The following is a 26,653-nucleotide window of genomic DNA, read 5'->3' on the forward strand; positions in this document are numbered from 1 at the left end:
AAATTTAGTAATACGCTGTTATGCTCTAATCAGTTAATTACCTTTTTATACATTTAAGAGGACCATTGATTTACTGAAAGATCATTTTGCACCTATCCAGGTTTTCTGGGGGTGGTTTTGTTTTTCACTTCTGGACAACTTCTGGTTCTTCTTAGGGTGCAAGTCTGCTGCTGCTTTCTCTCTGATAATCTCTATTTCCAAGAGCTTTCCCCACTGCCAGGATGATGAAAGGCGATTCTTCCAGATAAAGCCTTCCAGGTTAACCCTCCTCTTTGCATTTTATGGGTGAGGCATCCACAGCTTCTGTCACTTGAAGGAACGTCACTGTGTGCTCTTTGTGCTTGGTTACTGCTTTTAAGACAGTTGCTTTCCCAGAAATGCCACCAAGTGTGGGCTTTGTTTAGGAGCTATCAAATTTGAGATTCTGGTTCATGGGATAGAAATTGGCTGTTTCCCCCTAATGTTCCTCGGGTGCCTACACTTTTCTTCCTCCTGTTATTCTTAAGGAGCTGTTCTATGTGCTGCTGCATGTCATTAAGATGCTGTGACAGCTAAATGTACTTTTCCTGTGTGTATCTTCCTGCCCTCAAGTTTAGCAGTCTTTTATTCTTCCCAGTCTTCCACTGACTCATGCTGATACTTACTTGAATTTTTTTTTTTTTTTTTTTTATGAGCCCTTATTATGTAGCCTTGGCTGGCCTGGAACTATGTAGACCAGGCTGGACTGAAACTCACAAAGTTCTGCTTGCCTCTGCTTCCTGAGTACTAGGATTATTGACATATGCCACCAGACACAGTGAAAAAAATTTTTTTTAGTCCTATAATTTCCTTTGACTTTTAAAAGTTTTTGTCTTTCAGTTTATGTCGCTTTTCTTCTTACTCAGAATTTTAATCCACAAATTCAAATACTGGGGTCTTTTCTATGTGTACTTCTTTGAAATTTCCCTTGTACCCGAGGGACATAGTTTTCAGTTTCTTAGTAAGTATAAAACTATTTACTTTATAATGAATGCAATGAAAACTGTGCTGGCTGGGTTTTGTCAACTTGACATAAACCTAGATATATTCTGAGAGGAGGGGACCACTAATTGAGAAAATACCTTCATAAAACTGGCCTGTGATCAAGTCTGTTAGGCATTTTCCTAATTAGGGATGGATGTAGGAGGATTGTGGAAGGTGCCACTCCTGCACAGGTGAGCCTGGGGTATAGAAGGCAGGCTGTGCAAGTGGGACTCGGGTATATAAGAGGCAGGCTGTGCAAGCATCAAGCAGTGTTCCTCCATGGCCTCTGTATCAGTTCCTGCCTCCAGGTTCCCACCTTAAGTCTTTTTTTCTGACCTCCTGGGAGGATGGACTGACTATAAGGTGTAAGTGGCAATAAACTCTTTGGCCATGGTGTTTTATCACACAACAGACTACAACTAAGACAAATGCCACCTTCTTGAAGGAAGGGGTTTTGTTGTCCTTAATTTCATGCCTCCCGGTACTCAGCAGATCTTAGGGCTTCTCTGTGTAGTTTTCATTGGTGCTCTCCCCAAACTAACAAAGTGACCTTGGATTCTGGTCTCGTTTCTGCCATCCCATCAATTTATTTCTCCTTTGAGTTCTTACTACCTGCAGTGGACACCAAGGCAGAAAGCCAGACTGAATGCCAAGGGGAACATAGTTTACTGTACAATGCTGTAGCTGTTTGTGGTGGGAGATCCATTTGATGCCACGTACTTGGCCACAACTATCCAGTATGATTTAGATTTCAGCTATTATTTTCTAGAAATTTTACCTAACTGAACTTACTTAATTCCTAGTTTTTTTTTTTAAATTTGGCTATTTTATTTATTTACATTTCAAATGTTATACTCCTTCTCGGTTTCCCCTCCAAAACCCCCCTATCCCACCCCCTCTCCCCCTGCTCCTATGAGGGTGCTCCCCCACCCACCCACCCACTCCCACCTCATGGCCCTGGCATTTCCCTACACTGGGGCATCAAGTCTTACAAGACCAAGGGCCTCCCTCCCATTGAAGCCAGATAAAGCCATCCTCTGCTACATATGCAGCTGGAGCCATGGGTCCCTCCATGTGTATTCTTTGGCCTAGTTTTTAAGAAAATATTCTTTGCAGTTCCACGGTTTACTTCACGTGTATCTCCTTTGGATTTTGTCCGCAGTCCTAACAAACATCTGTATCCTCAGAGGCTAGATTCGGTGCTGCTGTTCCTTCGGATACCTGGTTGCTTGCCTGTTGCGGATTGGTCAGTCTTTTGAAGAGAGTAATGTGTGGGGCTGGAGAGATGCCTCAGCAGTGAGAGTTCTTGCTGGTTTCCAGAGTTTGGTTCCCAGCACCTACATGGCTGCTAATGACCCTCTGTAACCCTCGTTCCAGAGGGTTTTATGCCTTTTTCCAGCTTCACTGGGACTTCAGGCACTTACAGGCAAAATACCCATACATAAAATCAACACAAGAATCTTTTTAAACAGTTATGTGGAAAGGAATATAGCCCAGTACTTGTCTAGTACTTGTCTAGCAAGTGTGAGCCCTTGTTTTAATATCCAGCAACACTTAGAGGTGCACACACACAGTAGTCTGCAATCTATGAAAATCTCCTATATGTCCTTTTCTGCTCCAGCCTGTTATGTGTGTGCATAAGGCACGCACATGACCTTGTGCATACTTATCTCAGGACCCCTGAAGATTTCTAACCCAGAGGAGACTTATTGCTACTTCAAGCACATTATTTTCATATTATTAATATAAAACCGTGGGTTCAGAGCAAACTGCTCCTCCATACCCCCAGCTTGCAGGCTCACTACTGTTCGAGTTCTACTCAACTCTTGTACTGGCGAAGGCTCTCTTCTGCCCGTCTTGTCCCTGCGTGCTTATAGCCACTCTGGTTCAGGTTCTGAGCTACCTGGTTCCCAGCTATGACTACCTGGAACTCAGCTCTCAGATTTTTAAAACGTACTTTTTGCCTTTTTTTGTTTTTGAACGAAGGTGGAGGGTATCCCTGGACACTATAACCACTGGGACACACGATGATGCAGTTGCGGTCTACCGACTGTGGATAGAAGCTACGTTTAGTTTCTGAAGCTGCACCAGCTTGGGAGCAAAACCACACATGTTAACTTTCTGGCCAGCAATGTGAGTATCAGAAGCAGAGAAAACTGAACTGTTGGCATAACCTATTTAGCATTGGTTTGTTTCCTAATTTATTTCTCAGTGCAATAGTAAGCTAAAGAATACTTTGCATGGGCTGAGCTGCGGTACATTTCAGAAACGCACGTGACAAATGAGGGCTGACATTTGGGGCTATGCTTTAACAGGCTGAACAACTGGCAAAGCCCACTCTTTTATTTGTTGGTTTTGCAATAAGTCTTGACATCACCTTCTCCTCTTTCTGAAATGTACTTGCTTAGCGGGCACAATGCAGGTTTGATGTGCAATCTGATTTCAAAAGGATCTTTGAGACAGCTAATCTTCTGTACACTCACTGTAATTAAATATTACGGCACAAGCGGTATATAAGATACCCGCTTTCTTGAGAACTTCTCAGCACAGAGCGATGACATGGAAGAGGATAGATTTCACAGCACTTACCTTTAGGTTTCAGTGTGAACTTTTAACTCACACAGTACACGTAGAGCAATACGCAGTATGAAGTAGATGTTTTCATTGTCTTCCATTCGGGCCTAAACTCTCATTTTACCTGCCCTAAAACCTGCTATCATAGTAATCTGTTTAAGCTACCTGCTTCCTCTACCTGCTGGAGTCAAGCTGTTGCTTAGAAATATTCCCTCAGAAACACCATGCTGAAGTACAGTTAGCATTAAGCTTAGTGCCTTACAAAGAAATGTGATTACAAATATTTATCAAGCTGAGATCCTAAACTTTGAAGAGTCTGCTTGTCCTGATGGATAAATGAAGTGATTAAGATCAAGTGTTGCTCTCACAGAGCACCTAGGGTCAGTTCTCATCACTAGTGCTGTTTGGCTCATAACTGTGTAGCTCCAACTACGGACTATCTGCTGCCTTTTTCTGGACTTTGTTGGTATCCCCTCCCCCATATACACATAATCAAAAATGAACCACACTTTAAAGATCCTTGAAGTCCATATGAGGCTGGAGAGGTAAGGCTGAGTGTTTAAGAGCAGCTGGCACTCTTGTAGAGGACCCACGATTGGTTCTGAGCATCCACTTGGAGAAGAAGCACAACTAATTCTAACTCCGGTACCCGAGGGTCTGACTCCACTTTCTAGACTTTCAGGGCAACAGATGCACATGAGGTGACATACAGACGTATAGGTAAATAATCATACATATAAGATAAAAATAATAAACCTTTCAAAAACATATATGCAGTTGTGTTAAAAATATTAAACACCGTTCAGCAGTGGCTTAATAATATAAACATAAAAATAATAAAATTCCCAATCTTCAGTGGCAACCATTTTTAAGTTTCTTATGTATATTTCCAGATGTATTCTGAACACACATTAGTTTAAATACTATATGTTGTCTGGAACACACATTTCTGCTATTCCTTGAAATGATACTAAAATAACAATAAAAATAATTTTTTTAAAGTAAAGATTTTTTTGTCATGGACAAGAAACATGGAAATGGTAGTACAGGAAAAGGATTTAAAAAAAAAAAATTCCGAAATAGGCAGGAGCTAACTAACTTAGCTCCAAAGAATGCAAATTGCCTGTAATGGGGGAGAACTCTGAAGGAGGTGGGTCCCACAGATGAGTTCCCCAAGCTTGCTCTGTATAGTATGGCTGGCTGGAGCACTGTTTCAGAACCATTTGGATTTCAGGGTCTTGCCTTCTCTCTTCTCCTAACATATGCTGGCAGGAAATGCTTCAACGCTTCCAAAGGATTCTATGCACAGATGGAAGAGCTCAGAGAAAGAAAGGGGGATTCAAGATATTTTTGTATTCAGCTCTGAGCAAAATAGAAATGAAGCTTTGAACTACTTGGCAGAATTCTAGCAGCCAGAGAAAGGGTCTGTCAGTGCTGACAGGATAGGGGATTTATAGGCAAACAGGCTGGCCAGGAGAGCAGAGAGGGAGATGCATCCATTAAAAGCTCATCCCATCCACACAGATTCCAAAGTGCTGTGAAATACGAGTGTACAGCAAAGTACCATCAGAATTTGGACAAAAACCTGTAATGTGAGAGGCATACCCAAACACACAAAACACAACGAGGCAGTAAAAGAAGTAGGAGAAAACGCCAAAGACACTGAAGTCAGACAATTATTAGATGTAAGTAATGGAGTGCAAGACAGCACCAGTAATGGATACAAAACCTGTACTGAGGCACAGCAAGGAGAAACCTTACAGAACCGGAATTAGCAAAAGACAGCAGCTTCCAGGAGGGAAGGAAAACAGTGAGGCCTCAGAATGACATCAAACTTGTTGAGAACGCAATGGGACAACGCTTTCACAATTTGGAGGCAGAGCTGTCTCTGCATGGACTATTTCCCAACCGTTCAAGGCACAGAGCTAAATAATTCACTCACTACACAACTTCCTTCAGGGGCTACAGGGCACTCTCACTCCAGAAAGAGAAAGGCACAGAGGCTGTACTGGGGATGGAGGTCCCAGAACACCAGCTCTATTCCAGGGAGTGGGGCCACGAGTGATCGGTCAGTGAGATGAAAACCATCTGCAGGGATTTTTCAGAATAATAAAGGGCTTAAGTATAGTCAAATGTGTTCAAATTCATTAACAATTCACAGTTTTAGAGATGAATCTATAATGAATTAGTGACAGGTAAATTAGATATATGAACATTTTAGCAAATTGAAATGGAGAAAGTTATTAATTTTGACTAAAAATGAAACTTTGTAGCTCTTTGCCTTTAAAATATACACATATATAATGCAGTGGTTCTCAACCTTCCTAATGTCGCAACCTTTAATACAGTTCCTTATGCTGTGGTGACCCCTAACCATAAAATTACTTTTTTTGTTTGCTGTGGTGACCCCTAACCATAAAATTACTTTTGTTGTTACTTCATAACTGTAATTCTGCTACTGTTATGGATCATAATGTAAATGTATGTGTTTTCAATGGTCTTAGGCCACCCCTGTGAAACGGTTGTTCCAAACTCAAAGGGGTCACAATTCACAGGTTGAGAAGCACTGAATAATGAATTCAATTGCAATGCAGTACTATGTAATTAAAATATATTTGGAGTACAACTGTAGCTGAGTAGACATTTAAAGCCCTACAATGTTCTCATATAAATGTCTTGCAGGTAATGTCACATCAAAACCATAAAAGAATTTGCTACTTTTCCCACTACATGCCATTTCACTGAACTTACGGGCATATTAAAATTATAAATTATAAGAATATACAACAGGACACTGTAATCCAGAGATAAAGGCTGAGGTAACAATTTTGTGTTATTCAGACAAGCTTCCCCAGCACTGGCGAAGGACAGCAAACCACACCACATTCTCATTAAAACCATGTCTGCCAGCTGGAACTCACAGGAAAACACACAGTATCATCTTACCTTTATGTGCATGCATTTAAAATTATTCTTCCTATTACTTAGTCTCAATTAAAAAAAAATCTCTCCCCATTCAGATTCCTATTCCATGTGCTTGTTTTTTGTTTTGTCTTTTGTTTTTGTTTTTTTTTTTTTTCTACCAACTTCTTGTCCTTCACTAAGAGGACAAAATTATCCTTGAAAGATGAATTTCATAGTAACTTTTTTTTGGATATTTTATTTATTTACATTTCAAATGTTATCCCCTTTCCCAATTTCCCCTCTAGAATCCCTCTATTTCATCCCCCTCCCCCTGCTTCTATGAGGGTGCTCCCCCACCCACCCCCCTACACCTCTCTGTCCTGGCATTCCCATACACTGGGGAATTGAGCCTTCACAGGACCAATGGCCTCTCGTCTCATTGAGGCCAGACAAAGCTATTCTCTGCTACATATGCAGCTGGAACCATACCCCCTCCCCATGTGTACTCTTTGCTTGGTGGTTTAGTCCCTGGGAGCTCTGGGGGTTCTGGTTGGTTGATATTGTTCTTCATATGGGGTTGCAGACCCTTCAGTTCCTTCAGTCCATTCTTCAACTCCTCCATTGGGGACCCTGTGCTTAGTCCAATGGTTGGCTGTGACCATCCGCCCCTGTATTTGTCAGGATCTAGCAGAGTCTCTCAGGAGTCAGCTATATCAGTATGATTTGCAAACATTCAAAAACATTTCAGGTGACTTAACCAGTCCCAGTGAGTTATCTCTCTCTCCATTGTATAGGCAGAAAGGTTTACGAGTGATATGAGGGAAGCCGCTGTCATTCACTGTTCTCTTACCATATTAACTCGTCAGCGTATCTTATTTACTCTCATTTTTACATTATCTTGCCACCTTATAAACAAACCCATTCACAATAAAGCAATAAGGACTAGTGTGATTAGTCTCCTGGTAATAAATAAAGAAAATATCTAATTTAAAAATAAATAAATAAATCAAATACAAAAAAAAAAGACTAGTGTGACTATATTATGTTATTTTCTTGGGACACTGACATACTTATAAAGGATCTTTAAATAGGTTGTTTAATTTTTAATCAATATTAACAATGGAAACCTGGTTTCCATGTATGTGCGATAATATAACTAGTAGACAAAGATTAATTTGTATTTTTTCAATTATTTTACACACCAAGAACAATCTAGGCCTAAGACATGATAAATGTGTAGGTAGCTATCTCTCTCTAGTCATCAATGACTAAAGTTTCAAAGCAGGTGAAATTAGGTAAGTATAACTCGGCTGCATTTGCACATTTCTATTTCTTTATTGGTGCAATAAATAATATCAGACGAAGAATGTGGAAAGGTCTAAAAAACATAATCAATAATAATAACACCAAAATAACAGTTTACAAATAGGCTGATGCAGATCAATTTCACATTCAATAACTTAAAGCCAGTGTTTCCTATTTTCCTATGCAAAAGCAAAGTAATGGTTGGAGTGTATGCAGTTTATAAACTACGCACTTCTTAGAAAAGAAGATATATGAATCTATTAATCTTTTGACATGCAATACATAGATATATTAAACTCATTGCATTATTTTATAGTACCTTTGTATAAACAAATTTTATCAGGTAGCCAAAGTTCTATTAAACATTCTAAAATTATTTTTCAACATAAAAATCTAGGATTTCTTTTTTTCTTTTTCTTTTTCTATTTCTTTCTTTCCCTTCCCTTCCCCTCTCTTGCCTTCCCTTTCTTTTTCAGAGTTGGGAATTAAACTAAGGCCTCACGCACGGCAGGCAAACCCTCTGCACTAAGCTATGTACTTCCCTAGTGGTTTTTATCTTTGGCAGGGTTCTTCTAAGTTGCCGAGATGGCTTGAGTTTGCTCGACAGCAGGCAGACTTTGAGGTGACCCATGCTGGCCAGTCTCTCAAGTGGGGTTTTCAAGAGAAAGTTTTATTTTCTCTTTTAAGACACATTATTTTGATGTAATGGGTTACATATAAATGATTCATCACTACTGACTGATTGGATCAATTTTGAACGTGGTCCTTTTTTTTCAAGAAACAAAACATTATCTCCTATCTATTAAATAAATATACATCAACCTTCTAGGCCATTTATATTAGTTCTGACGCTATAGACATACATTAAATATCCAATGTTACAGTTCTTAGTTCCATACGTCACACCTGCGACTAGAAATCCCAGGGTGCTGGTTACTACTGCCACTGCTCTTGCTACGAACATCAGTACATGACTGCTGTGCTTTCTTAAAAAAAAATTCTAATTTTCTGTTAAAATAAAATAACTGAATCTCTGTTGGCTTTGGTACAAAAACAAAACACAAAGAACAGCAAAAACAAACAAAAATTTACAGAAATCCACCAACATATATTACATATGTACTTTTAAAAGCTGAAAGTACAATGTAAACCATCCTATTGCTTAGTAAATTTTCACTTGTTTTCTGAAATTTCTTCAGTATGATTAAATACAAGATAAATAACAGAGACTTACTAATAATTTAAGGGCCCAGGACAAATCTGAAGCAATAGTCACTGTATGAAAACACGCTCACAGTGCAAACCTGAAGAAAATGTGTTTCCATCTATATTCTATCATTCATAAATTATTCTGAAATAAAGGACATTTCTAGTAAATAAATAATCTAAATATGAGACTAGACAGTCATCGGGACTACCCAGGTGTAGGGAATGAAGAAGTTCAGAGCAGCCGGTCACTGCTCTGAAAGCTCGGCTGATTATATTTAGTGTTTGCAGCAAGTTTTCTCTGGTGGTGCCCAGGCTCAATGCCAGCTAATGCTTATAATTAGAAGATGCAGTTTTCCTGTTGGACGCTGACAAACTCCATTCAAGGAAAAAAGTAAATTTCATAGCATTTCACGTTCCCTTCATTTTCTGCTTGCTCTGACCTTACATTTGGATCCACTCAAAATCTTGCTCCTTGCCTGGTCACATAGGACATAATCCTTCAATTCTTGTTTAGGACGATCTAGTTAAAAAAACGCACACATTTAACACCAAAGCAATATTTATGTAAGTCAAGGTAATTATATTAATTTAAACTTTTACAGAAATGATATGAAGCAGTCAGGCATCTAATTAACAACATACATATAAAACAAAAGAATCAAGTATTTAAAAAACTTTAGTTTAAAAGTGCATAGCTTTTTAAAAACTGTATTTATCTGTTTGTTTCTATTTGTGCAGGGAGGAAGAATGTGAATGTGCCATGGTCGGCATGTGGGAGTCCATGATCAATTCCATCATGAGGATACAGGTCGAGGTTTTGTGGCAAGTACATTTATCTACTAAGACATCTCAGTGGCCTGGGTTCATATTTTGTTAAGAAACTCCTTTGACACTCAGTTTCAGAGAGGTATAGATTTAGGCAATCACTTTAAGCTATGGTTCTATGCACTAATATGGACAATCAGCGTTGGTGCAAAGCTATTACAAGCAGAGTTAGACACTATGTTTAGGGATGGCACTACTTTTTCAGTGCATTGGTCTTGTTCTGTAAGGCAGCACACAGCTTCTCAGAATACAAGTATGGAAGATCCTAGGTAGCTGAATCCCAACAGTTACCCAAACAGATAAATAAACCTGCTCTTCTCTCAGTATTTTAAACCACAGATTTCCAATGTGGATTCCATATACTGTGAGACTTCAAAGCTACTTCACAAAATGCTGGCACTGCAGGTTCTTTTTAGAAAGACAGAGACAAACAGTATCATCCTGAAAGCCGATACATATTTCTTTTACATGTCTCAGAGTTGACAAAGTGTGATGGCTGGTTAGTGTTGTCATCTTGATAGGAGCTATAGTCACCTGGGGGACAGGCCTCTAGATATGCTTGTGGGAGTTACAGTGGTTGTATAGTGTGAGGTGAGTGATTCACCGCTCTCTGGCTGGGATTGTGAACAGTGTGAACGGGATCAGGGACATAAGTGGCAGGAGGCAGTGACTGCCCTCTGCCTCCTGACTGTGATGAGGTGTGAGCAGCTGCTTCTGCTGCCAGGGCAGACTGCATTCCCTTAGACTGCAAGCCAGAATAAGGCCTTTCTCCCTTAAGTTGCTTTTGCCAAAGTAGTCTATCATAGCCACAGGAAATATAAAGATTCTAAGAAACTGTTCTTTTTACAAATCACTCTAGGGAACAGACAAAATGCCTCAAACTTGAGAGAACTAGTAAGACATATACATAAGAACATATACTCATCTAAAATAAGCAACAAAACCTCCATCATAGGAATCTAACATAGCCGACCAACAGGATATAGTTATTATTGTTAAAAAAAACAAAACTAATCTTTCTAGAGATTAATATGTTTTAAATATTTCTTTGATTCAAACAAAAACAGGACAGACTTCCTGATCCATCCTAAGTTACTGCAATGAAGGGTGATAACATATTAAGTAAAAAAATAATTTGACCATAAGAACAAGGGGAGCTCAAATCATGGCTTGTCATTCACTAGCAAGTTGCCCTGGGAAATCACTTTCTGATTCTTGACTCTTTGTTGTTAAATGAGTTGTCAATCTAGAACGGGGCATGGTTGCTGAGGCTTATAATCCCTGTACTCTGAAGAGAGAAGCAAGAGACTCCTGAGTTGGAAACCACAAAGATCAAGAGCTAGGGATGTAAACCATTGGTAAAGTGGCAGCCACACATGCCCCAGGCTGTAGGATTGAGCCTCAACAATGCAGGCAAGGGTGGGAAACATATCTGTGTGTGAGGACGAAGAGGGATGCTCAGTATACTGTCGTGATACTGTCATGCACCTAAACTCGTTAACAGTAAAGCTGCCATTTTTGTGGCAACCATTTAGAAGCATGCTCCTCCAAAGAAGTGACACATGTTCCGTAGGTGCTACAGGTACTATGTACAAATAATATAGCTTAGATTTATTACACTGTACCTGCACAGGAATGGAGCTACACATTTAACAAACAATTTCTTCCTTCCTTTTTCCTTTGAGAGAGTTTATCTGTGCCCAGTGTGGCCTGGAAATGGCTATGGTACTGAGGATGGCCTTGAACTTCTGATTCTTCAGCTTCTGTCTCAGCTGCTGGGAAAGGGAATACACTACCCACCACCCCTGCTTTACATGGTTCTGGAGACAGAGCACGGGGCCTCATGCGTGCTGGCTGAGCATCCTTCCAACTGAGCGATGGCCTCAGCTCCTTTACATACAGTTTTTAAAGTATATAACACCTTCATTTGTCTTTACAAATTGCAGGTGATAATTAGATTTCTATCTACTATTACGATCTAACCCCGATCCCTTCCCAACTATTGTCTAGACATTGTAGAAAATAATGGTGGTTCTTTATAGTTACTGAAACAATTAGGATAAGCCTAAGCTAACATACTTATCTGCTGTGTAGTTCCTTTTTCAGGCAGGATTTGAAGGTCGGATACTTCTGGACTGTTTTATAACCCTGTTGAATAAAATATTACAAATGTCCAAATGTATTACAGCGTTACTTAATTTATATGTTGACTATAGGCAAACTTGTGCAAACAGCATGAAGTTGGTTACCAGAGGCAGGGAGGGTTGGTAGACACAAGAACAAGTAAACAGAAAGACACAGTGTTCTAGTCACACAAGAGAAATCCCTTCTCAAGATGGTCACAGAATGGTGACCAAAGCTAACAACCATGTACATTTCAGACCTGCTTACAAATAGAATCAAATGGCTTGCACTACAAGCAAGTATGAGATTACATCAATTAGATTATCACTCCACAATGTATTCATGTAACAAGATTCTACGCTGTATCCCATAAAAACATGCAATGAGTGTATCTGCCCCTTAAACATTTGTAAGAATGCGTGTAAACACAAGGAAACCATGACAGAAGCGCAGGCGCACATGGAGAGGTGAACACAAGTGAGAGTCACTGCTTCAGAGGGAAAAGGAAAACCATGCCAAAGGCTTACAGCATGGGTCACACGAACCTTAGCTTTCTTACATCCATCCTTATGAGTGTCTCTAGTGTCCACTAGGTGGCACTTAAGTACAACAGCAGCTTTTTCAAGACAGCTTGGGCAAAGTCCTTCAACAAATCTTTGAATTTCAATGACTAAGATGATTATTTTTTCTATATATGGATTTTTCTACTTAAAGTGTTTATCCCTGACTATAGCAGCTGTTAATTTTAAAAGGATTTTTTTTCCTCTTATGTTTCTGGAATACCCACTAAATATGTCAGATGTGTAAATAATTATTAAGCTACATTGTAATAGAAATTAAAAAAAATAATTTTGAGAAAAGGACAAGTGAACTTCTGTGACTTTTTAGTATGTCGATTATAAAAATAGTACAGGAACAAAACTGACTGCAGTGACTTAAAGCCTCCGTTTCCTACAGTGAGCATCCGATGTGTATGGGGGAGCAGGGATGTTTACTAGCGAGTCTGAAAGCTAATGGGAAGACTATGAAAAAAACCAAACCAAACCAGCATACCATCCCCCCACATAGCAATAAAGATACTCCCTAACTGAACATAGGAATGAATTAAACAACAAAATTTATTAATATACTTTAAAAATTTATCTTTTATCACTTCACACTTTTTTGAAAGCAGATTAAGGGCTATACAAAATTTTTTTTAAAAAAGCACTTCATGTTTATAGTCTTAAAATTTCACACAAACTTTTTCTGAACTCAGATATAAAACAAATTATCAAGAGGTTTGAAATCTGCAGGCTTACCCGGAACCCTCTATGGAGTCTGTCTTTCATAATCCCAATAAATTCTTTATAACTTAATTGGTCATCTTTGTCAACATCAAAAATCTTGAAGACAGTGTTCACCAAATGTGGTGAAAGTTTCAGTCCAGTAGCTACGTATACAGCACGTTTAAATTCATCTAGATAAAGGCCATAAAAAAGAAAAAGCAGTATTTTTCTTTTAGTACAAGATGCTAATTATTGCAAAGGTTGTAAACAGTGTTTGTAAGCATGAGCCATGATGGTATACCGCAGATGAGTTTCACTCGGGGGAAAAAGACGGCACTGTGGTTACGGGGTTAATACTACACTCTTAACAAGGAACGTTGAACAAGCAGCTACCCTCAGGAAGAGACACTATTATGATAAATCAGTCCCCAAGAAACAGTTCAGATGGGAGACAGGGTTTTCAGAGATAATCATTACAAAGGATCTGCGAATCTGGAGATGAGTGGTTAATTCTGTGGATGGATGGATGGATGGATGGATGGATGGATGGATGGAGGTTTCAGCCGTGGGGATGAGAAATGACAGATGAGCGCACCTGAAGGAGCACACACTGCGAGGGAGAGAGCAGGGAGTATGCTGACAATGAGCAGTTGGCTGAGGTAGCTCTCAGAAGAGAGGACCTGGGGAGGAGCTGTGAAGACGGTGGGGTTGGGAACATGTGTGCTCTCCTATAGACAATGGGAAACTTGACAAGCTGTCCACAGCAGTTTTGACTTTTGTTCTGTGTTTTAGGAAGAGCTGGTGAAGGGGTGCTGCTTAGGTGTCTATTGCAACAGCCCTTAGCAGGCGCAGAGGAGAGGACAGGTGGATAGTGTTCTAAGCATGGGAAAAGGTGACACGAAGTTCTCCTGTTTTCTAGTTCTTAAAACAAGAGAACAACCTTCTGCTCTGAACCAAATACAGTGATGCTAATTTTTTGAAAGAACATATTATATATTAAAGATATTAAATATATGACATATACTATATATTAAGTATCTAGATTTCATTTGTTGAGACATGCCTTTCAGTGTTTGAACACACAGCTTAGAGAAAGAATGGATAGGAGGAGATGCTTAGGTTTCTCTTATCCAATGACTAAGGGAGGCCACACAATAGATGCACCGAGTGGGCGCTGAATGCTTTTGCAGCTGGGAGTTGAATCCACGCCCCCATGGTCACTGCCCTGTCTCTTCTCTGCTCCTGAGAGGAATAACTGGCATCAACATTAGGTACAGCTTCACATTCCCCTAGAAGCTGAACATAAAAAAAATTCTCCAGACTATAATCTGAAATTTAACATAATAGATTCTGGCAAAGGCAGAGAAATTGCCTTAAAGACATGAACAGACCTTACACAGCAAGGTCCTTTCAGTAAGGACAGGGTGGTAAGGGAGAGAACCTGGAAGGATTTGGCTTCTTAGCCAAATCACAAACAAAGACTGAGGCAGTCCCAAGAACAACAATGTTTGAAGTTATATGACACATGTGTTTTTTGTAAATTTAAAAAATATATAATCAATTTTATGTATCACTCTCAAAGAACTGGTTAGTGTAAGCTAATGACTCATGTATTTCTGGTTTCTGATTGGGAAAGATCATGAGAATTTCTGGAACTGGTGAGTGGCCAGCTGCAGCTTCTACGAGGACACATTGGTTCCCTCATGGTCCCCAGTACTCATGAAGTTTCTTCTTACACCTTTTACAATAAATATTAGTTTTTCCTCATAACATGAAAGGCCAAATTTAAACCCAGCAAGAAATTTCTTAGACTCAGTTTCCCACAGAAATGATAAAAGCAGGCTTTCAGGCAAGCCGAGGTACAGTCAAACATCTCTCACTAGCCTGTTACCAGAGCCTCTGGGAACAAGGCGGGGCTGCTCTGATGCTGACCTTTTGGCCTTTGGAAAGATGACCTCTTACCTTGTCCTATAGAGCGGCTTGCAAAGTTATACATGTTGAGAGCTATTGCAAAGTCTTCTAAGTTGTTCAGAAACTGGAAGAATGACCTGAACTCATCAAACGTGATGCCCTATTTTGGGAAAATAAATGTGAAAAGTTAGTATTGACAGACATTAGAATAAGTTTAACACATTTAGTAAGAGGAAACATTAAGAACTACAATATATTTCATAAGCAAGCACTTCAGGTGTGTTTGGAAAAACTTTTCCAAGTAAACTTAGGACTCAGGCACACTTATTTCTATTGGGTAGCACTGCTACATGCTTTAATAAAAATGACAGGGGAAGTTCTGATTATAATTCTCTTATTAAACCCATAAGGGCCCAGAAAAACACACTTGCTCTGCATATTTATTCCTTCACATGATTCCGCATCAGGCCATCAACATGTTTACAATGACAATACAAAAATCTAATTGTCCGCGTCAACTGTCATTGAGTTGATCTTGTTCAGCCATGAAGATGCAGCCATGACAGCAGGGGTGCACAGTGACTCCAGGAAAAGGCACTGAGAGGTCCTGGACAGAGGGCGCTGAGGATGAAGGACCCTGTTCAGAGCAGCCTGTTCTGAGACGCCATGCTCACAGGCTGTGGGTCTACCCCAGGTGCTACTTCAGTTAATAGGAACATTACTTGAAATAAAAATACTGTATCTCAAGTTTGGATACAATCAACAAAATTGAAATAATTCGATATACAGAAAAAAGAGAGAGAACATAGGGCTCACGGTTCCAGCTTCTCATATCCTGGCTTTGAGTACAGCAGGGTAAGGGAAGAGGATCATGGTTAAGAGAAGAGGATCATGGGTAACAGTGCTGGGCACTAACTAGGCAGGTGGTTTTTCCAGGCCCCCAGTTTAAAATTAAACACGGCAACAGCTTCCTATCAGTCTTATTAGCATCATTAGAATGAAACCTAAGCCCCGTCTCTTTCTGTCCACAGAGCTATATCAGACCTCACACACAACTACTCCCTTCTCATCAGCAAGTACTCTCCTGGTTTTTATGAAATGTCTTTAGCATTTTCTCAAAGAACCTAAGCCTGTCCCCTCCTCAGCCCCTTGCCGTTGCAGCTCTCCTGTCTACAACACTCTTCATCCAGGTCTCTGCACAGTCATTGCATACTGGCTCTGCTCAAAGCTGCGTCTCAAGAACTCTCCGATACAGCAGCCTTCTTTTCCAGTCTCCATGTCCTTCCTGGTCCTGCCCACAGCATTTGCCTTTATCTGAAAATATCTTTTTTTGTACTTATTTTGCCTTTCTAACATTGTACATTCCTACTAAAGAAGGATTTGCCTATCTTGTCGCTTTATCATTTGTTCTTATAATAACGCTTATAGATATTTAATATCTATGAATGAAAATGAAAGTAGTTTAGACATGTTAAGTGCCATTCAGATATCACCTTTTCTTTTCTTTTACTGGGGGAAAAAAGGATGAGTGGTGGACAGAAGGGAGAGATACTTAGGTCCTTAGTATCACCATTCCCAAAAGAAATATGTCAATGCCTGCAAGGTCGCTCTGAGAGTTGATGAGGGAATGCAGATCAAACAATCACCACACTGCATCCATGATGATGTGATTGTTTCCTACGATAATAATTGTAGAGATACTTCTACAATTACATTTGTAGAAAAGCTGAATTTAACTTCAGATTTTTAAATTTTGGAATGATTTTAAATATAAAAATTAATTGTAAAACTGAAAACTTTCTATAAAGTCATCCCGCAATATGACCTTCTGAGCTAGTTTTTTAAGTTTCTATTTAGAAAAACAAAACAGATTAAAAGTCCTATGTAATACTATAGTAGCTTAAATAGCATAATTATGATTTTTATTTCTAGGGAATTATCTGCTGGTCAGGAAAATAGAGCTTCGTGAGTAAAACAGATATAAGTCATTTGATTAAAGGTAATATAAACTAATAGACAAATGCACCAAGCCTCTCCCCACCCCCAGATCCTTAGGGGAGTCTGAGAATTGTTAACATTGTCACAGTGTATCCACTCTAAACAAACTCCAACTATTTGCAAGTTTTCTCCAAAAGTTTAACCTGATCCTTCCATAAACACAAACAGAAGGCCAACATCCCAGGCCTAAAGGGATACTGGTGACAGCAGTTCTATTTGGTTGCAATGGAGCATTCAAACACCACTAGATAATGCAACTGCTCAAAAGGGCTGACAATACATTTGCCACCAAGCAAATAGACAAGGATGTGTCTTGGGTTCTTAACCATTCACGCCACCAAAAGCTGCAGAAAAGCCTCTTCAAATGTAGATAAGATCACTCACTCATCAATGGCACTCTCCAGATGACCTTTTATTAGAGGTGCTATAGAAATCAACAATGGGTGACAGAAATAATGTCAATAACAGCTGCTTTACATATTTTAGTACTAGTCAAAACACCAGAAGAACTGATCAGAATTCTCTTGAAAAACAGCAAAAGTCATAATTAAAAAAAAACAACAAAACAATTTAATAGCCTTAAAGACTTTTAAGTATTTCTAAGACTAATGATCTATACTTGAATATAATATATCCAAACATAGGTTTTAATTCACAGAGGAGCTAGACTAATAAAAGTTATTTAGTAAGTCATTAAAAAATGGCATTTACTAAATAGTGTTTCAAGATACTGGCTAAAACGAAATAAACAAAGGATTAAGCACCTTTTCTTCAGATATACTGTAGCGCACATTTTCCAAAAATACTGATGTATTTTCCACATTAGTATACCGCAGGAGAATATGGGCAAAATCTTCTTCACTGATAGTATTCATTCCATTAGAGTAGGAAAGAAATTCTATTTCTAGAACTTCTGTTTGTAGATTATCCATAAATCTGTGATAAAATAAAGAAAAATAAGCACAATAAGTGATCAGACATTTAGCATCCTAGGAAAGGTTATATGGAAATAATTTAATTATTACTGCTCAGTGACGGTGGTACCTGAACGAGTAGCCTTTCTCTTGGAAGTTAAGCCTGCCTGTCTGCAAAATGGTTACCAGCATCTTGTAGGGTGGAGAGGATACTGGCCATTTTCACTGCGGCCTATTAAGACTGAGAAACTGACTGAGGCAATCTCTTCTAAATACACATGATATAATAATGCATATGTACTCATTTTTTATCTTTTAGATGCTGTGCATCATTATTAGTATGCCAGCAGACAGCAATGGCAGTGTACACTACATAGAATATTTTCTTTTAAGACCAGAGCAGCAGTTTCACTGTATTTGATGATTTCCCAAGACAACCTGACCTTAGCAGTCTAATAATTTTAAACAGAAATTTAGCTCACCTATAAAAATCTTCAAAGTTGAGCTCAGCTTTTCCTTTTTTTCCAAAAAAGTGTACCAGAAGTGTAGTATCTGCTACTAAGCTTGTGATGTCATCAGCACGCTTAAAAACATAATTTAAAATTAGCAACAAAACCAACCAACCAAACAAGCCCAAAACAAGACAGCATACTAAATATTCTTCCAAGAACTTTATCAAAATATAAGTCAGGAAAGGCTGGAGAGGTGGATTGCTGGTTAAGAGCACATCCTGCTGTTCTCGAGGACCCAGATTTGGTTCCCAGCATGCACATCTCCAGGCCCAGGGCATCTCCTACTCCTCCTCATCTCCACATGCACAGGGACATACATGGTATGCATGTACATATGCAGGCAAAACACTTTTATATATAAAATAAATCCAAGAACAAAAAGCACAAGCATCAGAATGAGGAGCAAAGACTATAATCATGGATGGAACTATAACTAAAATATTCAAATTTTAAAAATAGAAACTTGAGCAATACCGATCTTTATTGTTGAAAATGTTCATCAGTTATAGTTTAAAAGTATTCTACCTAAAATTATTATGAATATAGGGTACCTATCCTGTTGACTGTATCACATAGTTATTTAGCCATCATTTACTTATGCCACTTTTATTAAGTGATTCGTTTCTTTTCCCTAAACAATCTGAACAATTCAATTGAAAGAGAGCTAGTCTGTAAAGATCCTGACGACTATATGGAAAGGACAGAGAATGAGCTGAAACTTTCTTTAGCCACATTTATTATATTACATCCAATTTTAGAATATGTGATAATGTGTTTAGAAAAATGAACTACAGTAGTAATTTATCAGTGGTACTTTTTTCAAAGATACGCATCATATAATTTTTGAATGTTCAAGAAGTTATTCCACAGGATTTTCTCTTCTTTACTCAACTTAATAAACTACATTTCCACAAACATATCCCAATGTGTCTGATTATAGTCCTCACAAGATGGAATTACTTATGCAACTTCCCACTTTACTGCTTCATTAGTCTTCCCCTCTTCTTTCCTTTGTCATCAACTCACAACTTCTTCATACATTCAAGTACACAATCCAGGAAATTCAAATGATTACAACTCATAGAAAATGTAAGAAGATAACGCAGGGCCACCATTTTTGACAGTAATATAAATGGTTGTGTCTGTCTGATGTTGTGTAGCTGAGATAGTGCTTATCAGAAGTCATGAAGCAGGGTGTTCTAGAAAAGATGGGTCTAGTGGCAGGTGCATTTCATTTACCATCTACGAGACACACGGACTCCTCCCAGCCTTCTTCCCTGACTTTCACAGGGTAGTTGTTTTAGCAACATTAGGATCTTCCTTTTCTTCCTCCATAGGCCAAATACTTTCTTCTAAGAATCAGAATGCGGTAGATACTACATCATCCATTTCCCCTTAGATGCTCATCTTTAGCTGCTTTTTAAAAAGTGGTCTATGCTACTTGGATTATTTATATCAAAAACTTGACTTTTGAGCCAGATGTGATTTCACATGCCTTTAATCCCAGCACTTGGGAGGCTGAGGCAGGAGAACAAGAATTCAAGTTCCAGGCTAAGTGGTGCTATATGATGTATGAATCCCGATCTCAAGACAAAAGTAAACTAAACAAAACAAAACACAAAAAACCCAAACCCAAATGCAGCCAGACAAAACTGCCCAAAACTCCTATCTTGTAGAGAATAAGCTAGTTATTGAGATTCTTTAGGAATTATCCCAATGTTCTGCTCATAATTAAGTAATTGAGGATCCCCAGTATAGTTTCTGTACAGTCTGGAGGATCTCTGGTACTCATTCCCATTTAAATTCCCCGACAAGCCACCGCATCCTCAGCGGTCAGAGTCCCTGGAAAAGCCACGTTCCCACATTCCCACACCACAATGATCAGACAGCAGTCCCATCCAGTGGCTAGAGGAGAAAATAATACAGGTAGCCAAGTATCACACACTATCTTTACAAATATTTGCTCACAAAGCATATTATGAATGTTGAAGGATGAGCGAGATACCCGCCCTTCTTTCAGAGTCCCATGTGAGGAGAGAGTAACCCTGGAAGACACTATGTCAGCACGAACTGGGTGGGTGAAGCACACCCTTCTAATGGGAAAAGGACAGGATTTAAACTCTGAGGTCTTGACTTAGTGACCTTCTGGACATTCAGCTTCCTTATCTGAAGACAGGAATAATCCTGTCTATAATAACTTGTAGGAGAATGCTACAATATCAAGATAAATAGAGTGTACACACGCTCCTATTGTCGTCAGAGATGCAAATATCACTTGATTTTGCCTCAACAAGCTTAAGTGTAACTGGGGTATGGCAGATATGTCGGAGGGATGCTCGAGGTGAGTTAAGCATGGCACTACTAGCCTGTTAGCATGAACAACCAGTGTACCCGTCTGCAGGCTACAAAGATGGAGCAGGTGATAGATTTTTCCCTTTAACTGAAAAAAATTCCATACATACATACATTCATTCATATATTCTAACCATGTTTTTCTAATTTTGTCAAGTTTAAAAAGTTGACTAAGATGACAAGAGCTTTTCAATGACAATTGAAGAAAGGGTTGTTACATGGCACACCCTTACGTATTGGTTATTGAACTTGAATCTGTATCTATCTGAAAACAAAGACCTGCAGAGTGGGCGCTGCAGGGGCACTGCACATGAGGCACACAGATACTGCCTTTAGTGCTGAGCCGCCACCACACTCCTGCTGAGGTGACTCTAAGATGAGGGCTGTTTACACGGGCTTCTACAGTGACCTCCCTGAGGCTGTTCTGTTCACTGAGCAGAGCAGACCTCTTCTATGGTTTTCAGTGTCCAATCTTGTTAGCTTCAGGTTGCACTTATTCAAGTAATCCAGACCTCAGAGAGATGAGTAACAGTTTGACAACAGAGGTGGGGGAAAAAACAGAAAATGCAAAAGAAGACCCCATTTCCATCTGAAACTGAGCACTGGAGCCATTGGGAGAGCTACACCAGTGTCCTTGGCATCCTAACAGTTTACATAACAAATTACAAGAAGGTGGGGGAAAAAAACCACTCTACTTCTTTAATTCTTGTGCTTAGTTAAAAGAATGTATTCACATTGGGAAGAGAGGCCCCTTGGTCTTGCAAACTTTATATGCCCCAGTACATGGCCAAGAAGTGGGAGTGGGTGGGTAGGGGAGCAGGGCGTGGGGGGGGGAGGGTACAGGGAACTTTGAGGATAGCATTTGAAAGGTAAATGAAGAAAATATCTAATAAAAATTTGAAAGAAAAAAGAATGAATTCAGATGGTTTCATAACAGTGAAAAAAAAAAAAAACCCTCCAAGCAAAGAGAGACCATCCTGGTCATTTAGACATAAGTTCACTAATTTAAGCTAAACATGCTATTAGGTGGGAAGGAGTTTGGTCAGATGGAGTGCAGTACAGAGGTGTAGGCCAGTAGGAGTGTGTGTTAGTGTGCTTCAGTCCTCAGCCCCAATAGTAAACACATGACCAAACTTATTTTAAGTTTCATAATTTGTACAAAATACAAATTTATCAAACTATTAAAGTTTTAAGACAGCCTTTTAAACAACTTTCTATTAATTACAATGTGAAAATAACCTTAATCTCCAGCAAAGGGAAATTTTCAAGTTTAATATAGTAAAATTTCTGAATAACCCAATGGGTAAGTACTACTTATTGCAAAAAGACATTAAATTTCACTTGTAAAAGTCAAAGTCATCTACAGAATCCTGGCACCAACCAACTGCTTTCAATACTGTGTGATATACTTGTCATATTGTCTGAATTATTTGAGCTGAAATTAGGGTCAGCTGTTCACATATGCAAATCTTTATATAATTTTATAATAATTTTAAAAACATGGTTTCTTCTTTATAACTTAAAATGCCAACAGTTTAAAGCAGCTGTGGGTAAGAAAATGAGAGGCTAAGTTCTTATTTACCTATAATATTTTAAGAGTTGTGTATTATATGCAATGAAGAAATATATAAGTAAATTTCCAAGCTTACTTTCTGAACTAGTTTGTATCTTAAAATACAAATACTATAAATAATTCTTTTATACAAGTTGTGACTTATAGTGAATTCTCATTTTCTATTACGTAGGAGTGTAGTAATAGAGACTCTCCAAGTAAGATACTATCCCAAGCTTTATTTTAAAAAAAAGGAAAAAGAAATCAGAAATAATTGGTATTTATTTTAGATACTGATGTGTGTGTGTGTATACATGCCAACGTGCATGCATAAGATCACATATCAATCCTAGATGTCTTTTTTTTTTTAATATTTTTTTATTACGTATTTTCCTCAATTACATTTCCAATGCTATCCCAAAAGTCCCCCCCCCCACACACACACACTCCCCTACCCACCCACTCCCACTCTTTGGCCCTGGTGTTCCCCTGTACTGGGGCATATAAAGTTTGCATGTCCAATGGGCCTCTCTTTCCAGTGATGGCCGACTAGGCCATTTTTTCTAGTCTTTAAGACTGGGTCTTTCAATGAACCTGGGCTTTGTCAATGCAACTAGATTGTCTAGCCCAGTGAGTAAAAGGGCTCTGCATTTCTGTGTCTTCCTCCTCACTGCTGGCGGTAAAGAGTATATAATGTGCCTTGTGCTCGCTCTTTCTGTGGATGCTGCAGGTTGAACTCAGGTCCCCATGCTTGTGTGTCAAGCACTCCAACAACACTCTATCATACAGTGCTTTACTTTTAAAGTTTAGAAAAGGTATTAGATAAGTTTAATATTAGATATTTAAATTCCTGTCAATGGTGGCAGTAAACTAATCCAGGAATAGAGGCAGTCTATCCCAACGGCAGCACCAAAGTGTCCACTAGTAACAATTAAGCCATACTACAACAAAATCTGAGTTGGTCTGATTTTTATTCAAACATGGACTGGCAGGCTTAGTGAACATAAAGATAAATTTCCAATTCTTTGATGGAATCGCCTATTTCTGTATCCCTTCCCTTAAGCTACTCACTATCAGCTGAGGAAGTTAATTGTTTAAATCTAACATAAGAGCAGCCATGTTTTACAAAGTGAAGAATTTTAGTAACTTCTATGTAACTTTTAGGTTGTAGGATAGTGTCAGTAAATCTACAAATCTGTATTACTATTTCAAATGTCTAGAAAGTGATCCTTAGTAAAAACTATCATTTTCTTTTAAATATGTTGTGAAGTTATGCTTTATAAAATAAACAAGTTCAGTCAACACAGAAATAATAACTGACATCCTGTCAGTACAATGAACATATTAAAATATTCTTTCTATACAGTGATTATGCGTGTGATACATAGTACTTATTAGTTTACTAAAAAAAGCTAAAAGAAATAGAAAAATACTATATTTGGGCTTCTTCTTATGACTCTAAAACCAAGTGAAGATCAGATTAACAAACGACAGGAGTATGAGGACCGCACGGCTGGTTGATTGTACCTCTGCGAGGTCTGAGAAGAGCGCCTGGCTTGTGCTACGTCTCAGGGTATCCCAGTAGCTTCTGGAGACAAGTTCCTCAGCATCTGTTTTAAGCACCTGTAGACGTTTTAAGAACAATGTCGTGAATCTAAACAATAGTCACAGAAGGGCAACTTATATGCTTTCCATCTCCTTTAACCAGCCACAGAAGGGAAACGAGCCCATTGGCTTACCTTCGTTGTCTTTCTGTTGCACACAAAGTATTCCATTACACAGCTAGCCCATGGTGCTGTCAGGGATGAAATGGTATATAACCTCTTTCTAAGCACAATGTGGCTATGTCAAAAAGACTCAAACTCTGCAATCTTGCTTGTCTTTTTTGAGACATTAGGTGACTTCTATAAAAGTATGACAAAATTTGTTTATACTTTGTGTGAAGTGGTATATGGAAAAAACTTTTGAAAATTTGTGGTAACTTACTAATGTATAATTAATTTCAAAATTAGTTGTTTTATCACTAATTTTTATCACTATCTTGTAACTAACTAACATAATCAAAATAAACTCATCCATACCTTGTTGATACAAACTTTAATATAATGCTTGTAAAAATAAAAACTGTTTAAGTCAGATGGTCCTATTCTAGGATTTGACAGGTGTGTCTACTATGAAAGATAAGGTTCATTTGATGCTTATAAGGGCAGGGCACTCATTTTCCTCTCAGAATTGACTACGTGACAGAGTTTCTCAGGTTAAAAACTACAATCCTAACCTGAGACTCTCAAGAGAAATCATTACAGTCGGCTTCTGTAGGGACACACAGTGGGTACTGAACTTACCAGGCCTATGGATTTTACGGTTACTGAAAGAAAATGCACCGCGGCAGGAGAATAGAACTTTCTACTTTTCTTTTGTCTTAGTTTTTAAAAGGCAGGTATCAGTGAGGTGTGGAGCACGTGGCTACATTCCCAGCTACTTTAGAGCCCAGAGCAGGGGACTGTTTGATTCTAGAAGTTCAAGGCCTGATTAGTAACATAGTGAACCTCTGTCTCGGGCAAACAGACAACAATCTGGAACATTAAAATTATACTATGTAGGAATATATCAAACAATATTTTTCTAATTTTAACTAACTTTATAATTTACTACAAAACACTGTTCACTGATAGTGATTTGCTGATCATAAAGTATTATTTAGCTGTAAATGGTTAACAGACATAAATACTTATAGCAACGTGGCACTACAACACAGATTGTAATTACCTCTTTTTCTAAATAACTGAGTTGAAAACAAGCAGTAGTAAATTACACAGGGAAAATCAGCTAAATATAGAACTAGCACTGTCTATTTTCCTTTGTATAAACTGGAAACAGCCTCGATAGATGCTCAATTAACACTGTACTCTCACTTTAATACTTATTTTGAATATTTTTTGCATTTTACCTGTAACTTAGAAGATTAACACATGATTTTAAAAAAGGCTTATTAAATCTACTATACTAGGAAATATGGCTAATTGGTCACTATTGCAAAAGATACAGAAACAACTTAGTAAATCCATGCTAATTGGTTCTACATGTGTAGTAAAGCAGCAGACATGAAATGAGCTAAGATGACTGGGGTACTGTGACTGTACTTGTTTGCTTTATCTTATACCAGCTTTGAAAATATAAGGCTTCTGAGAGAAGGAAGGCCCAATACTCTCCCAGCTATTATTATTGCAAGTAAAAGATAGCTGTGAGATCAGTGACCCACCAGGCAGACTCACTGATGCCTGTATTTGTCTGAGTCCAAGCTAGTCACTTCTAATCAATAACTTTCAAGATGTAATTAAGAATAAATGTTTTAATATGAAAAAGAATAAAAAGACTTAAACGTGGAAAATATAAATAGGGCACTGCAATAAGCTTCAAAGAGATAAGAAGCTCAAGTTAGAACTGAAAAGGAAGAAATATAGAGCAAATTTAACACTGGACCATATGTGTAAAACTTAAAGAAGGACATGAGATGCACACCTGTTACCAGGCTCTAAGACGGCAATGAAACAGACAGCTCTCATGCTCCACTGTATAAATGGAAGGTGGCACATAAAGACTCCCTGAAAACATCTTGCTGAGTGATCTCAGCTTTCAGGCCTTTACCAGTAGAACAAGCTACGGGTGGACTTTCTTTCTTTCTTTTTTGTTATTTTTCTTCTCTCCTTTTCTACTGGATATTTAATTTATTTACATTTCAAGTGTTATACCCTTTCCCAGTTTCCCCTCTGCAAACTGCCTATCTCATCCCTCCTCCCCTGCTTCTATGAGGGTGCTGTCCCCCCACCTACTCAAAAGAATTTGCAAAAAGGATGGACCAGGCAAACTGATGCCCTGTACCTTCTAAGTCTGATCTATCTATCTATCTATCTATCTATCTATCTATCTATCTATCTATCTATCTATCTATCTATCTATCTACCTACCTACCTACCTACCTACCTACCTACGTCAACGAGGCTATTTATTAATGCAAGTCCTTAAACTTGGCAGATTTGAGAGTTTCTACATCTCTTTTCTAACTGTCTAAGCAAGGTCCTATTACCATAATCCTCTAATATCCTGTCACTGATATTTGTGATAGAAAATCAGGAGTGCAGAGAAGGCAGATATGGCAGTGGGGCGGGAGGAATGAAATGTCAGAGGAAGTTCTCAAGAAAG

The 26,653-nt window shown here is 38.6% G+C and overlaps 1 protein-coding gene across 2 annotated transcripts in view; it reads right to left on the reverse strand.

The window, feature by feature from the left end:
- Positions 1-9,014: 9,014 nt before the first annotated feature.
- The window catches only part of Micu3 (mitochondrial calcium uptake 3), a 75,145-nt gene continuing 57,506 nt past the window's right edge, over positions 9,015-26,653 (reverse strand). For both annotated transcript variants that reach the window (XM_029480397.2, XM_021169879.3), the window contains 7 exons: positions 23,978-24,073; positions 18,517-18,617; positions 17,885-18,056; positions 15,174-15,282; positions 13,245-13,402; positions 11,899-11,967; positions 9,015-9,514 (listed from right to left, as the gene is read on the reverse strand). In XM_029480397.2, coding sequence (XP_029336257.1) covers positions 11,899-11,967; positions 13,245-13,402; positions 15,174-15,282; positions 17,885-18,056; positions 18,517-18,617; positions 23,978-24,073 — 705 coding nt within the window. In that variant the 3' untranslated portion in view covers positions 9,015-9,514. The remainder of the gene's footprint in view (positions 9,515-11,898; positions 11,968-13,244; positions 13,403-15,173; positions 15,283-17,884; positions 18,057-18,516; positions 18,618-23,977; positions 24,074-26,653) is intronic.

The sequence above is a fragment of the Mus caroli genome, unplaced genomic scaffold (assembly GCF_978045245.1).
Source record: "Mus caroli unplaced genomic scaffold, Mus_caroli_1 scaffold_10, whole genome shotgun sequence".
In the NCBI taxonomy this organism is placed as follows: Eukaryota; Metazoa; Chordata; class Mammalia; order Rodentia; family Muridae; genus Mus; species Mus caroli.